Below are 15790 nucleotides of genomic sequence, written 5' to 3'. Positions count from 1 at the left end.
CGAAGATCAAGGCGGATGTTGATCTCTGTTTTTAAGGACACCTGTGGGCCTTTTCCCCCCTTTTCAATCTGCAGTGTCTGTGCCTTGTTGAAGCTCTGAGCTGGTGCCGTCTTGTCTTGCTGTCCTGTGGTGTCTGTGAGGCCCTGAGCGAGTGACTGGCGCCACTGGCTCTCCTGTGTGTCTACCGGGGAGCCTGGTTCCCTCTGTCAGCCGGAGGGTAGAAGAGAGAGAATAAGAACAAGGAAGCAAGCTTCCCTCTTCCACTGCCTCTGCTCCAACCCTAGATAGCCTGGGTTCTCGTCCCTTTGCCCAAGAGCGAACCCCTGGGAAAACCACTGGGAGCACCTGGAAAGTGGGTGAGCCGAGAGGCCTGCATGCGCCTGGCGTCCCACTCCCCACAGCGCAGCTTCTAGTGTGCAACACTGCTGTTCCCTCGCCTACCAAGAGCCAGGCCACCAGCCCGGCACCAGAAGGCTGGATTAGAGCCCCTGCCATGGATGGTTTACCATGCTGGGACAATCTCGCAGGCCTCGGGGAGTGGTTATTCGTTTATCCAGGCATCTAAAGGACAGGGGGTCATAAGGCAGGAGATGGCAGAGACCCAAGGGAAGGGTGGGACACAGGAGAACCAAACCCAAACCAGTGCCAACAAAAAGGAAAAGGAGTCCGTGGCAATAAGGCCCAAGAAATGTAGGGAAAATTATGCATTCAATAAAAATTCAATTCTCTGTAACACAGAGGCTATCCAAGATAAGAAAAAAAAAGCTGGCTAACTCACAAGCAATGCTCAACTTACTTAAATGGGGAGAAAATTGCTTCTAAGGCATCTGAACTTGTTTGCAGTGGAGCTTGGTCTTTCTTTTTATTCTCTTAAAAAAAAAAAAGGCAAAATGTTCAGAACTTGGAGAGCAATGTGACATGCAGGGCCCTGCATCAGAAAGGGAAAAGAAGCAAAAATTTATTTCCAACAGAAAAGAAAAGCCATTTCCAGGAATATTAGGGGTAAAGTGAGAGAAGTTGGCAGATTGCTCAACAGAAACAAAGAAGGAGTTGGCCTTGGGGTGCGAGAGGGAGGCCAGGATGCCTGGGCAGGAGGGGTCTGCCCAGCCAGTCGGCAGGCACGGGCTGGCTGGCCAGTGTGGAGCACGCCATGTGCCCGTCTCCTACAAGGGGCTTTTGCCATTATGACATGGAAACCTTTATTTTAGATGGACATGGATCTGAAAGGAGAAAGGAAGGCTGTCACAGCCTGACCTTAGTGGTGAGTGACCATGAGCACTGCATGACCCAAGTCTCATCTTGCTGTCCCATGGTGTCTGTGAGGCCCTGAGCGAGTGACAGGCTCTTAGCTCTTGGACCACGAAGAAGGGCTGGTAAGATTTGTACCCACCACTTCCCAGGAACGCTGTGAGGCTTGAACAAGGCCCCACCTAAGGACAAACGCTTTGAAAACTCAAAAGCACTCTAATTCCTGATCCCTTTATCCAGCCAGCTAAATTGGACCTGGGCAGTGCTGTTTGCACATGGGGTTGGAGGCGATTCCTCTCCAAAAATCCACCTTGGCGAACTCTCACGGTTCCCATTTTCTCTTTCCCACCTTCCCTCCCTCCTTTCCTTCCTCTATCCCTCTCCAGGATTTTGATATTCTCACTTAAAAGCTTTCCGAGTATTGAATCACAATATCAATTGCCTTTTTGTGGGCCTCCCTTGTAGCACAGCTGGTTAAGCCATCACTTGCGACACTGGCATCCCATATTAGAGTGCAGGTTCGAGTCCCGGCTGTTCCACTTCCCATCCAGCTCCCTGCTAATGTGTCTGGGAAAGCAGAGGAAGATGGCCCAAGTGCCTCTGCCACCCATGTGGGAGATGGGAATGGAGTTCCTGGCTCCTGGCTTTGGCCTGGCCGTTGTGACCATTTAAAGAGTAAAGCAGCAGATGGAAGATTCTCTCTCTGTCTCTCGCTCTGTCTCTCTCTCTGTGTGTCTCCCTCTCTCTGTTATTCTGTGTTTCAAATAAATAAATCTTTTTTGCAAAAATTAAAGACAAGTGCCTTTTCCATAAAGAATCCACTCTGTGTTTGTACCTGGCAGGGGCTGGGACAGGTTGGAGGTTGAAGACAGGGCAGTGCTGGGAACGTGACAGCAAGGGGCAGAGCTGGGGCAGGGGATTTGCTCCATGCCCCTCTCCCCTCTAGAGTCCCCAGCCCCTGGCCCTACCCAGCCCCTGCTGAGCAGTGATTTAGGAACCTCCTTAGCTTCTCATAGAAATCAAGGGTTTTTATTCTTTAATTATTGTTTCTAGATTTTACTTGCAAAGTGTTCATTTTCCAGGAATAGGAAGTTGTAAAAATAAAGTGATCGGGGCCGGTGCTGTGGCTCACTTGATTAATCCTCCGCCTGCAGCAGGGTTCCAGTCCCGGTTGCTCCTCTTCCATTCCAGCTCTGTGCTGTGGCCCAGGAGTGCAGTGGAGGATGGCCCAGGTGCTTGGGCCCTGTACCTGCATGGGAGACCAGGAGGAAGCACCTGGCTCCTGGCTTCAGATTGGCGCAGCGCCAGCCGTAGCAGCCATTAGGGGAGTGAACCAACAGAAGGAAGACCTTTCTCTGTCTTTCTCTCACTGTCTATAACTCTACCTGTCAAATAAATAAATAAAGTGATCACTCATGGGAGTGGAAATTAGCTTTGCATCTCCAGACAGCAGTGATTGGCCCCCGAATGACCGCTGGAAACGTTTCAGCGGCGCTGGGTATTTTCATCCCAAGTTCTCTTCACCACTTTGCCACTTTGCATCCAGTGTGCGCGCCTTCGAGGCTGTCCCACGAGCGGTGCCTCCCTGCCTGGGCTGAGGCTGCTGTGGGCTAGCTGTGCCTCAGCCCCCCTGGTTGCTGCATCCCGGGCCTGCACTGCGGGGAGACAAGATTCTGAGCTCCGTGGGGGTTTGGTGGTAGCCGCTTCTCAGTGGTGTGTGTGTGTGTGTGTGTGTGTGTGTTTGCATTCATCCACAGTTGTGTGTGCTTGTGTGTGCGTGTAGTTGAGTCTTATGCTCCAGGGACAAGAGAGCCCATACTCATCCTAGAAACGGATCCCCATAGAAAATAACACTTTTGCTTTAAGAGCTTTCAAAATCACGTGGATGTAGTAAAATAGAAACCAAAAAAGCGCCCCGCCTTAAAAAGACACAGCGATTGAGGGAGGGAGTCTTGTCAGATTTTCAAAGAGCAGGGGGCGGGGTAGAATCCTAGCCATGATTGGGAAGTCCAGGCGGCTTTTATGAGTCCTTCTCGCCAGCCTTGGGAGAGCCCAGACAAAGGTCCCATTGTCTGCGAGACCCCGCTGCTTCCAGGGGCCCCAGCCTATCTTCTTGGGATTCTGAGGTGGAGCAGACCCTTTCTGTCACAGAAGTGCTCTGGCTGCCGCCCTGCCCCCACCAGGCTCAGCCCCAGTAAGCGGCACAGGCATTGCTAAGGGGCCCAAGCTGAGGAAGGCGGCTTATCCACTCCCTGCAGCCCAGAGCGGCCGGCCAGGGCCCGGCGTGGTCGGTCGCTGCCCCTTCCTTCTGGGCGCTTCTTTCCTGAAGCATCTGAATGCGACCTTTGCAGCCGGGGGTGGTGGCCTCTGCCACAGAATGCCTGGCTGGGTTCCCAGCGTGAAACATCCCCCAACTATGCAACCCCGTGCCTGTCCCAGCCGCCTGCGCCCAGAGCTGCCTGCAGGGGAGGCTGGCACCCAGGGGGACACTGGGTAGGGGCGCCACAGGCCCCTCTGCCAGGCCCCAGGGAGGCCCAGCCCCTGGTTACGAGGTACTGGGGAAGGATCTGGCCAACAGTGCGGCTGTGACCAGAGCTAGAAGCTTCTCTCGCTCTCTCGCTCTCTCTCTCTCTCCCCTCCCTCTCCTCTCTCTCTCTCTCTCTGCCCTTCATTCACATCAATCCTATCAAAAGCCTTTTGTTGGAGGAGCAGCCATGGCCACTTGGCGCACGTCTGTGTCGCTGCTCTCCCTGTTTCCAAAGATGGACTAAAAGGACATCGTTAGTTGGATTCCTGGGCAAACTGGTCCGAAAAGCAGCTTAGGAGCCGAGGTAAAGGGCGGCTGTTGGTGGCATTTGTTTGGTTTGCGGGGATGGGGAGGGGGTGCAGACAGAGAGGACCAGCCTGGCTGGCGGATGTTAAGGAGCCCCCGCCACACCCTGCAGGGCCAGGAGAGCTGGGGCTGCTGTGCGGGCAGGAGCCTGGGCCGCGTTGCGGTGGCGTGGCGGCTTGGGTGCAGGTAGCAGGCTTGGGGGCGTTCCATCCGCTCGCTGGAGGCAGAAAGGGGCTGGGCTCTCATTGCCGGCCACTTCTGTGCACCTTGTGCAGGTTGGCTTTTGTGAATTCCTCCCCGATGCGGACACCCTGCTGCTGAGTGCCCCGGCGCCCGTTACCAGAACTGTGCTCAGGGAGCCAACTTCGCTCCTCCTTGGCCTTGTGCGTTGGCTCTGTTTTGTCTCAGCCTGGTGCCATCAAAACCTCTGAAAGCATTTTCTTAAGGAAGCCACTGATGGAAGGGCCTGGACCTGTCTGTTTCGCCAGTTTTCATTTTATCCTGGGCTTATTCAATTTTATTTTGAGTTCACTTTAAATACACAGGATTGTCAAAAATAACCAAAAAGCTAGAAAGCAATATCCAGCAAATTCTAGAATTCATATATTTTTTAATGTACAGTTCAGTAGCATTACATGTACAAGGTTGAAACAACCATCGCCTTTATTTTCAAAATGTTTTTGTGACCGCAAATGGAAACGGTGCCTATTAAACAATAACTGCATTCCCCACCCCACCCGCACCCCCACCCAGCTCCCGGCGACCTCGCTGTACTCTCTGATTCTGTGACTGTATCTGTTCGAGATATTTCATATAAGCGGAATCATATTGTATTTGCCCTTTGTGTCTGGCTTATTTCAGTTAGTATAGTGGTTTCTAGGTTCATCTGTGTCCTGGCATTATTTGAATGTAGTCCTTTTAGTGGCTGCGTAGTATTCCATGGCATGGCATGGCATGGCTGGGCTGCATTGCATCTAACCCTCCATAGATGGGTGTTTGCATTGTCTTTGTGGATGCGCCCAACATTGCCGTACAAGTATCTGCATCTGTACAAGTCCAGCAGTGGGCCTGCAGCCTCACAGAGCAAGTGTTTCAGGTGTTTGAAGAGCTGCTGAGCCATGTTCCTGGTCACAGTCTTCCCGTCCTCCTCCCTCAGACTGTGTCCTGTGTTCCCCCTCCCCCCCAGCCCCATTGTACTTCTAAGCAGTGGACGGGCCCTGCCTCCCTGCCCAGCCACAAGGCGCCCCCGGAGGGAACGCCCTCTCCTCTGCCTCTTATCAGCTGGCAGAGCATCTCTGCTGTGGTCCCACCCAGCCCTATCATCCCATTGTCTGGGGAGGGGGGCTCTGAACACCGCAGTCCACTTTGGCTGGGGGATGGGTGGAGCCCCTGTGTGGCCCTAGAACCTATAAGTTGTGCAAAGCCAGGGATGTGGAGGGAAGAGCCCTGCAGGCTCCCTCGCCCCCCACCCTGCTTTGCTGTTCTCCGTCCGCTCTGCTTGCCCGCAGAGGGCCATCGGGCTGCCCCTGTCCGGCGGGAGGGCTACTCTCCACTTCTCCTTTGCACATGGTTTCTCCAGTTTGCTCTGAGCAAGTGCATTACTTAATGAATCCCCCTGCAGACTGCGAGCCTTTCTGGCTGTTGGGCTAATTGTTAGCTGGGGTTTCTGGATGTCATTCATTTCACAAAGAGGCTTCTAATTAATCTTGGCGCAGTTCTCACCAGAAGAAAGGCTGATATGGAGAAACATCCCCAATTACCATGAAAAAGGAAATGTCAAGGGCCCCTTTTCTCAGATGAAAATCGCCGTTAAGGCACCCAGGCTGCCTGGCGATCTGACTATGAAAACTGGAGGGTGTGAGAGCGAGAGGGGCCCTGGACCACACAGACCCAGCCCTGGGGGGGATCCTGCTGCACCCGCGCCCTCTGCCTTAGCTGCCCCGATTGTTTCCTGAGACTCTGCGGCGAATCCCAGGGCCCTGTGCAGCATCGGCGGCCGCCCGCGGCGCAGGCAGGAATTCTTCTGTGGCTTTCATCCCTCAGAGCTAAAGGGCTGTCCTTTTGTGTGTGTGTTTGTGCCTGCAGGACAAAAGATCCTCCATCACCGAAGTGACGTTCTAGAGACCGTGGTCCTGATCAACCCTTCAGACGAAGCAGTGAGCACTGAGGTAGGCACTGGACGCTTCGGGGTCCTGGCGCGGGACGGAGACCCACCTGGTGAGATGGGCTGGGCCAACAGGGGCAGGAGAGGGGCACAGGAGGAGAAGTCCTAGCTCCAGGGATCTGCCCTCCTTAACCCCTAGGCAGTGGTCAGTTCTCTGCTTCGGCGCCACCCTAGAAGGCACCTCCCAATGAGGACAGAGTGGAAGATGCCAGCTGGAACTGTGACATTCGGTTGAAGCTGGGGTGGGGGGGTGGATTTAGGGTCTAAATGGGAGTGTGTGCTGGGTGGGATGGAGCGGGGACTGCAAGTCCTCAGGCCAAGACACGCAGGAACCAGAGTTGGAGACAGATGGCATCTCAGAGGCAAACGCTGTGCAGAGACCTCCTGCACCCCTTACTATGATTGGAAGGCGGGCAAGCACGGACCGCCTGGGTTCATGATCCCAGGCCTGCCACTTACTGTCTGGTAGTTCCAAGTGATTTACTTACTGTCTTGGTCTTGGATTGCACCTCTCTGAGCTGGAGATCAGAACAGCCCTTGCGTTCCAGTTCAATGTTTGCACTTGACATGGTGCTTAGAAGTGCCAAGTGCTTAGAGCAGTGTTGTGCATAAGGACTGCAAGGTATATGTTAGCTATTGTTATTATTATTATTACTACCATATGGAATTGTTGCTGGAGGGTGTAATTGGATAGCCCAGAGCCCACCCTAGGTAAGAACGAATGTGGCTGAAGCCAGCAGTCCCAGGTCACCCCAGCCAGAGGAGGTGGTCCAGCTCCATTTCCCACCCCCTTTCTGAAAATGTGGTGCCTCTGAGCTTGAGCTGCTTCTGCAACATGAAAGTAGCCAAGGCTCCTTTGTGTCTCCATTGTCTGCAGCATCTTCTGCCCATGCATTGAGAACCTCTGCCGACGTGCTATATTTTTTGAATTGTGCTATAATTAAAGTGATACCAGAAAATGCACTATCTTAAGTTGCCTTATAGAATATCAAGAATGTCGTAAAACCACCACCACTATCTAATTCCAGCACATATCCGTCATGCTCCCCACCTGCCCAAGCCTCATTAGCAGTCCCTCCCACTCCTTCTTGCTGCTGGTCGCCACTAATTCACTTCTTGTCTATGGATTTGCCCGTTCTAGACATTTCATATAAGTGGAATCATACAACATGTGGCTGTCTGTACCTGGCTCATTTGATCCAACATGATATTGTCAGGGTTGATCCATGTGGTAGCACAGATCAGCACTGCATTCCTTTTTCTGCCCAAATAATATTCCCTCGTGTGGATGTGCCACACTTGTGTATCCAGTCCCCTGTCAGTGAGCCCATGGGTTGCTGCTACTTTTCTGGCCATGCCAGTGGAGCCGTGTGACACACACTTGCCTGCTTCAGATCAGCAGCGCTCCCTTGATGAGCCACTGGAGGCAGGAGGTTGAGGGAAGTGAAGGGATAGCAACCTCTGCGCATAACCCATTCGGGAAGCAATTATAACTTGAAAAAAGCTGCAGGGTTCGTATCTGTCCAGGCACACTGCCGGGAAGAGCTGTGAGAAACGGAAAAGGAAAACTAAGGATCCAGATGGCCGGCGGAGCAGATGGGGTTGAGACATGACTTACAGACATGCGTTTTTTCCAGGATTAGCCTGGGAGCCCTTGGGCCAGGGGTCAAGGCCTGTTTACTTTTGTACCCTCCCCTGGCGCCTAGTGTGATGCCCGGCATATAGCATGCCGTGGACATTTATGAATCAGGCTGGGAACAAATACCCCCGGTCCTGAAATGAGTGTTTCTGCTGTAGGACAGCTGGCTTCCTGCCACTGAGAGTTCACAGAGAGTTCTTTGGTGCAAACCATTTGCAATTCAATTTCCAAGATTGCTATTCAGGGGCAGCCTTTCCCTTCTGTGCCCGTGTCAAGCACCTTGCTGATCCCGCTGCCTTTGGAGCTGTGTGCTGGCCGTGTGGCCTGCAGGGCACGGGATCCTGTGAGAGAGGCTGACTCGGGATCCTAGCTGGGGCCCCTGGGGGAGCCGGACTGTACGTGGTGACTCAGTCTGGGAGCTATTCCCAAGTCCCTTCGCCCGCCTTCCCTCCCCCCCCAACCCCAGCCCACAGACCGCACGCTGCTAGCAGAGACGTCCCAACAGCTGTGGAGCAAATGCTTGCCAGCTGTGAGGACCGCTTTGAAAGAGAAGAGTGAGCTAGGCGAGAGAGTCCACCACCACTGATGTCTTGGCTGCAGCGAAACTTTGACCGTGGCGTTCACAGGCAGATGGATGAGCACACTCATTGTGGGTGATTCCTCCAGCCAGGGTTCCGTGCAGTCCCTCCATCCCCCCACCCCCACCCGGACCAGGGCTCTGCGGGAATGAGCGCCTTTTGTTGGTAATAAACCTTGAGTGCCAGAAGGTAGGACGGCGGTGCTGCCCACGCTCACGTCCCACGCTCTGTGCTTTGTTTCAGGTGCGCTTAATGATCACAGACGCTGCCCGGCACAAGCTGCTCGTGCTGACCGGGCAGTGCTTTGAAAATACCGGAGAGCTCATTCTCCAATCCGGCTCTTTCTCCTTCCAGAACTTCATAGAGATTTTCACGGATCAAGAGGTGGGTTCCTGTCGGGGGAGCAGCTAGGCTTCCAGTGGCGTGGGTATTGTTGTGGCTTTGAGGCTGCTCTCTGAAAGCACTAGGGGAGACAGAAGAAGGGGGAGGAATGTCACAGCTCCTTTGAAATCAGCACAAACTGTGTGATCCAAAATACTTTTAGTCCTGGGGCTTCTCGCCAGCATCGTTTAGATGTGATGAATTGGAGCCAATCTCCATGTGCTGGAGCCATAGATGGGCTGGGAATTGGGGAGTGGAACAGTCAACATTTACAGATGTCAAAAATAATAGAGAAAACTCAAAATTACAGAGCCCAAAAGAAAACTCTGGTTTCCTGTTTTCCGAAAGAATCCTCCAGAAACCCTCTAGGGCTTTCGGTAGGATTTAACTGCTTAGGGCTCTTTCAGAACTTGTACCAACTTTGGGGCAGGGGGAGTCTGATTCTTTCTCATTTCTTGTGCTTTTAATGCTTGGTCACAGTGTTGGAACTTGGGCTGTAAGAATATCCCAGAAAGGGAGAGGGTTCTGGATAAGGAGACATATAGGAAAATGGGGCACAAAGTCTGTGACCCAAGAAAAAGGTGCTTAGAGTAGCAGGACCAGAGTTGGATCTTTAGTGTTTCTAATGGCTATGTCTCAGTCGAGGATGGTACATGTGAATTACATAAGAGTGTATGAAGTTAGTGGTATTGGTAAAAATCAGATCCAAGATTTTAATTTGTTTATTTCTGCTGGAGCATCCTGGCTAGGAAGCCTTTCAAAATAATGCACCTTTTCACCCACCTCCCTCCCTCCCTCCCTTCCTCCCTCTCTCTCTCTCTCTCTCTTTCTCTCTTAGATTTATTTATTTATTTGAAAAGCAAAGTTACAGAGAGACAGATCTTTCAGTTTTCTATGTGCTGGTTCAGCAATAGTTGGCGCTGGGTCAGGTTGGAGCCTGGAACTCCACCCAGGTCTCCCATGTGGGTGGTAGGGGACCAAGCACTTGTCTGTCTTCCACTGCCATCCCAGGCACATTAACAGGGAGCTGTATCAAAAGTGGAGCAGCCAGGACTCGAGCAGCCACCCAAATGGGATGCTGGTGTTGTAGGCAACACGTTAACCTGCTGCACCACAATGCCAGCCCCTCTTCCTCCCCCAACCCCCCAAAGATTTATTTATTTGAAAGGCAATGTTACAGAGAGAGGGAGAGAGAGAAAGACCTTCTATCTGCTGGTTCACTCCCCAAGTGGCCACAAAGCTCAGGGCTGGACCAGGCCAAAACCAGAGTCACGAACTCTGTCCAGGTCTTCCACATAAATGGCAGAGACCCAAATACTTGGGCCATCACCCACTGCTTTCCCAGGCGCATCAGCAGGGAGCTGGATTGGAAGTGGATAAGTCAACTAAAACCGGCCCGCATGTGGGATGCCGGCATGGCAGGCAGTGGCTTAGCCCACTGCGCCACAGCACCGGCCCGATAGCAGGTTCTAAAGGGAGCAGCTGAAGGCTGTGCTCATGGCCATTGAAAGCTGTCTTCTTGGCATGGCGGCATCTCCCAGGTGCGAAGGGCCATGCGTCTTTATGCAATTCTTCCTCCTTAGCCTTGGCACTTCAGCAAGAGGTCTCTGTGCTCCTCCCCAGCAAGAGCTGTGAACAAACTGTCTGCCTTCCCTGGCTTGCCCCAGGCAGCTCCTGGGAAAGCACCGGTCCAGTGACATCATGCTCCTCCCTCTCCACAGGGGATCAGGGGCCAGCACGGAACTGTGCAAGGGATCATTTTACTGCGAATTTGAAACTCAGCTCTCAGAAGGGGGGGGGGGGTCTGTATCTCGAAGCCCCCAGGACTGGCTCCCCAAAGTGAGAAGGGGATCCCCAGGGATGCCCCCCACCCCCACCCCCACCCCCGCCATAGAGGCTTCAGGGCTCACGCACATCTGGGCCTGGCTTCCTCTGTCACGTGTGCCTGTCTTCCTTCAAGGCTGCTGCAGTTCAGGCTCCTCCCCCCTCCCCCATCCCCACCCCATCGCCTTCCTCTTGGCATCCATTGCACTGGCACATGGTAAAGGCTGAGTGAGCCCCTGCTCGATGGGATTGACATTCCCAAGCTGGAGCTACAGTTCTGTCTACTGCCCTGACAGTGGTGTGTGATCGCTCCAGTGTCGGAATTCTCTGAGTCCCGTGTGCCTGTCGCACCTGGTGGCAGATGGGCGTTTGGTAGCTCAGAGGTCACACACGCTCTCAGCATCTTGCCTTGGGCGGAGGGGAGCTGCGGAGGCCTGTGACCTGGTGAGCAGTGAAGTAGTCTGCCTGGAGGCTCCGGTCAGCCCTGAACTCTTGGCTTTGTGTATACACACATGGGCACGTTTGTGCATCCCTGTGAGGTTCTACAGTTTCAAGTGGTTGGATGCTTCCCACATCATTGGCTTTTTTTTTTTTTTTTTTTTTTTTTTTTTTTTTTTTTTTTGTAAAACCAAGCAAAGGAAATGTGTAATGTTTGTCACTGCCAGGATTTTAAATCAGGAGTTATGATCACAACTCATCCATCTAGATAAGGAAGGGTGTTATGAATATCGCTGCTTAAATCATTTTGCCAAGACCACAGAAGCAGAGCCACAGCACAGTGGACTATGCACGTGTCAGATTTTGCCAGTAATTACGGAAGGAAATTACCTGTGGCGTGTGAGCCTCACCTGTGCAGTCTGAGCCGTGTGCAAGGGCAGATTCCCCAGGGTCTGTAATCCCCGGAGAGGCTTCTGACGGGCACATATCTCCATTCGACTTAGGCAGGTCTTTACTGTGTCCCAGTCGCCTCTGTTTGCTCCTGTGATCTCCTACCCTCATACCTGGGAGGAAGTCTTGCTCAACACATATGGTAGAGGTTTTCCCTAACAGAACCGACCAGTGGAGAAGGGGAGGAGTGGAGGAAGACATCCGACAGCATTCACTCTCTTCCTCCTGCCCAACCACAGCAACTCGGCTTTTCTCTCTTTGACGTCACGGGTGAGGAAGGAAGGAAACCACAGCCGAAGTGGACTGCAAATTGCTGGGCCAGACCAATGGGGTTATCAGTCTTTGGATCTCTGAGTGCCTGCTGGCTTGTAAAAACAAGTTCAGGACAGAATGGCTCAGTAACAGAGAAACTATAAGTCATTTGGTATTCAGCTCTGTCCCTTTGATCAGGTCCTTTAAACATACAAGGCAACTGCAGAGAAACCAGAAACACAATTTTGTAAAAACAAAAATGCTCATTTGTTTGTTTAACAAGAATAGCTAAGAACGATAGACTGGAAAAGCAGAACTGTCAGTCTGCTTTGAACTTCAGGGTTTTGGAGAATTAATCACTGGAGGTCAATGACAAAACCAGAACTTAGCAAGGCGGAGCAGTCCTCTGGCTCACCCACTGCTCCTTGAAGTCCAGGGATGGTGAAATCATCCTCTCCTGGGGCATTTTCCAGCCTCTCTGTTGGAAACTCTCTCCTTATTTGTCTCATTGTGTCTTCAAGGAGAGAATGTGATCCCTCTCCTCACCCCGCATCCAGTGTCTTGGATACCTTTCCCCAGCACTGCCAGTTTCCCCCTCCGCGTTCATCATCTTTATCTTTACTCACAGCTATTCACAATGATTAAAAGTTCCTTCTCTTCCCTCCCCTCCCCTGGTCATCATTCATCCAGAAGGGGAGATGGGATGGGTTTGTGGGAAATGCAAGAGCTCAGATCCTGGTCACGCATTAGCGCTTCGGAGTTTGCAGACAGTGGAAATCTGAGTCCAGAGCTCAAGGAACTTGGAGTTGGGGATATTACTTTGGAATCCATTATCATATTAGAGATATTTTAAACCTAGCAGATGATGGCATGGTCTAGGAGAAATGAATTCAGAAGAGAAAGGGGCCCTTGTCTAGTATTTAGAGATTGAGGACAAGGAGACGAGTTTCCATTTGTTTTGGGGCTAGTTTCTCCAAAATGCCGTGTCTCAACCTGAACACCATATTCCAGGAGTCATTTCATCAAGTTAGGAATGCGAGAATCAGTGATGTCTGCCGTCTTCAATACCGTCCTCTGTTAAATAAGTCAAAGTAATTTTTGATCATCACGATGCACAAGTAAATGTCAACAGAAATGCAGGCTTTGAGGAACTCTGCATTTTATAGCATTTCAGAGCTCCTTTTAAGAAGAAAATACCATTATTAACACACAGTTAGGACGCAGCTTTGGTAGGGCACCATGCCAGTGAGAAGCCTTGAAGTGTAAGCTTCTTTAGCATCATGATAAATCCATTTCACTGTCAGCTAAAATCCCCGAGTCTTTTCCATCCCAAGGATATAGTTGTTAGCCACATGTCCCAATCCTGCACTTTACCCTGCTGGTTTATTGAACCTTACATTTATCCCTTTAGAATGCCATCCTGTTAGACTTGACCTAGCCGTTATCTTTCAGTGTCAAGACCTTTTTATAAATACAGTAATTCTGCCATCCCATGTTTTCCATGCCTCTCACTTTCATGTTTTCACCATTTTCATCCAAGTGAATGCCCCACAGGACAGAAACGGGCCTGGAGACAGCCCAGAGGAGACCTCTCTCCAGGTTGACATTAAGCAGCGCTACTTATATGGCTGCCTAAAAATCCATCCAATTCTGTGCTCACATGGCTCAGAGGTTCTGTTTTACGCTCGCTAAGGCCCAGAGATACCCTGTCTCCTGGATTTCCTCATCAGCTGGGCAAGTAACCTAATCAAAGAAGGAAATGTGGTTAGTGGGCCGTACTTTAGATGTTCAAATCTTGTTTCATTAACATCATCTGCAATAAAGCCATTTATTTCCTCTATCTTCCTTCCTCTTCCAGTATGCCTGCACTTAATCAGGAAAAGTAATTAACAGAAAAGATTATCTTTGCCCGAAGCCATATTTCTCCCAGTCATGTGTGTCAGCCATCTTTGTGAGAAGCAGGGTAGCACTGAGTGTGTTTGACGAGTCCCAGCAGGCTCCTGTCACATCCCAAGTACCCTCTCCAGGAAGAGCGTGCTAGTGCTGGATTGGCCACGTTCAGTGCAGTCCAACCAGTTTGATTATGAAAGAGGGGGTCCTCCAAAAGGTCACGGAAGATGCAGATTTCAAAAAAGCCGTGCATACATATCAAAATTATTTCACAGCAAAATAAACCTATCTTTTAGTTCCATTTTTTTTAAAGACTTTGAAGTATTAGGGAAACAAAGATAACCAAGGTACAAAGGTACAGATGTTTCCTGCTATTCAGAAACACCGAGTATGTTTGCTCTATGATGGATCTCTCCCAGTTCCTTGAGAAGCAGCCTGTTTCCAAGTCTGAAGAATGCACCGCAGGCTTCCTTGCCACCGCTAACCTTGTTGTACCCTCCTCATTGTCGTCATCCCTGCATTGCGTCAGCCTTGACTGTGTGCTGCCCTGGGCTGGGCGCTCTTGAGCTGCGGTCCCTGCCCCTGAGGCAGTCACCCTGGGTGCTCCTTGATCCCCAACTCTGGAATCAGGGGTCTTGTGCAACTCCAAGGCGGCCTTTGTTCCCCTCCCCCCCTGCACCCCAGTCCCTGCTCGCACGCTGCGTGTCACTCTTCTCCAGGGGGAGGGCTTTTCCCTCTCGCTAGACACTAGTCCAGCAGTGCAGACTTCCTTTTCTGCTTTGCCTTGGACATTATAGTTTTCTGTTCCCTGACCTCTCTCTGCTGTTGCTTTCATGGCTTTTCTGTGTTTTTGCTTTGGATCATGCCCTGCATTTTGTAGAAACTCTTTGGGTAGAGGTAAAATAATGGACCGCAGGGAGATGCTCCTGTGTCCCGTTGCCTGCTCTTTGAACCTTGTGACTTCACACCTCACAGAAAAAAGCTAGTGACGGGGGCAGGTGTTTGATGCAGTGGATGAAGCCGCCACTTCTGATGGCTGCATCTGCATCGGAGTGCCTGGGATGGAGTCCTGCCTCCACTTCCGGTACAGTTTCCTGCTAATGTTAACCCTGGGAGGCAGCAGGTGATGGCTAAAGTGCTTGGATCCTGCCACACACAAGAGACCAGGATGGAATTCTGGGCCTCTGGCTTGGTCCAGCCCTGGCTGTAATGGGCAGCCATTACATTAATGGGCTGTAATGACTAAAGCGGTGGGTAGAAGAGCTGCCTTTCTCTCCCTCTCTTTCCCACTCTCATCTTTCTAAATAAATAATCTTTCTTAAAAAAAGAACTAGGGATTGAACACCCCTACTCAGCCGGATTCTATCCTTGACACTCCCTCACCCCTACCCTATCCCAATACCTCTCAGCTAGGGTAGAATTTCAAAAGTTAGAATGAACTAAATGTAATTTTTAAAAAATCCACTCTAAGGGGCAGGCAGTGGTTAAGATGTCACTTAGAACGCCCACATCCCACATCAAAGTGCCTGGGTTCCAACCCCTGCTCCCCTCCGGACTCCAGCTTCCTGCTACTGTGCCCTCCTGGGAGGCAGCAGTAATGGCTCAAGTGCTTGGTCCCTGCCACCCATGTGGGAGACCTGTATTGAGTTCTCAGTTCCAGGCTTTGGCCCAGCCCTGGCTGCTGTGGACATCTGGGTTGTGAACTGGTGCATGGGAGCTCTCTTTTTCTTCGCCTCTGAAAAATAAATGAAATAAATAAAACTTATCCATGAAAGACTCAGCAGTTTGAGTTTTCTTGGATTTGCCCCTAAGCATGTATTGGAAACCATGAAGAATCTGCCGGTGTTCTGTGTGACGATCAGGACCGGCAGAAGGCCAGTCGTGTGGCAGCAGTGATGATGAGGGTCTCTGCCAAATATCAGACATGAAAGCGCATTTGGTGCTCATGTTTTCTTCGGCCAACAAATAATTTGAGCAAAGATCCTCCCCAGTGGTGGTTACCATTTGCTTTCTCGGTTTTCTCAGCTTCCAGAACAGGGCTTTGGTCCCATCCCTTTTATGTGGGAGCATTCGAAGTGAAGTCAGAGGAAAGC

At 51.4% G+C, this 15790-nt stretch overlaps 1 protein-coding gene across 2 annotated transcripts in view; it reads left to right on the top strand.

The window, feature by feature from the left end:
- The window catches only part of MAP1B (microtubule associated protein 1B), a 97409-nt gene that overhangs the window by 64212 nt on the left and 17407 nt on the right, over positions 1-15790 (top strand). The window contains exons 1-3 of one of the 2 annotated variants that reach the window (XM_051833247.2): positions 3694-4079; positions 6167-6249; positions 8706-8846. In XM_051833247.2, the coding sequence (XP_051689207.2) occupies positions 8715-8846 (132 nt within the window). In that variant the 5' untranslated portion in view covers positions 3694-4079; positions 6167-6249; positions 8706-8714. Of the gene's footprint in view, positions 1-3693; positions 4080-6166; positions 6250-8705; positions 8847-15790 lie in introns of those variants that run through there. The other variant, XM_051833246.2, reaches the window with a different exon arrangement.

This window comes from Oryctolagus cuniculus, chromosome 14 (assembly GCF_964237555.1).
Source record: "Oryctolagus cuniculus chromosome 14, mOryCun1.1, whole genome shotgun sequence".
Classification (NCBI taxonomy): domain Eukaryota; kingdom Metazoa; phylum Chordata; class Mammalia; order Lagomorpha; family Leporidae; genus Oryctolagus; species Oryctolagus cuniculus.
Note: the sequence above shows the minus strand (reverse complement) of the source record. Positions and strands in the feature narration are given on the sequence as shown.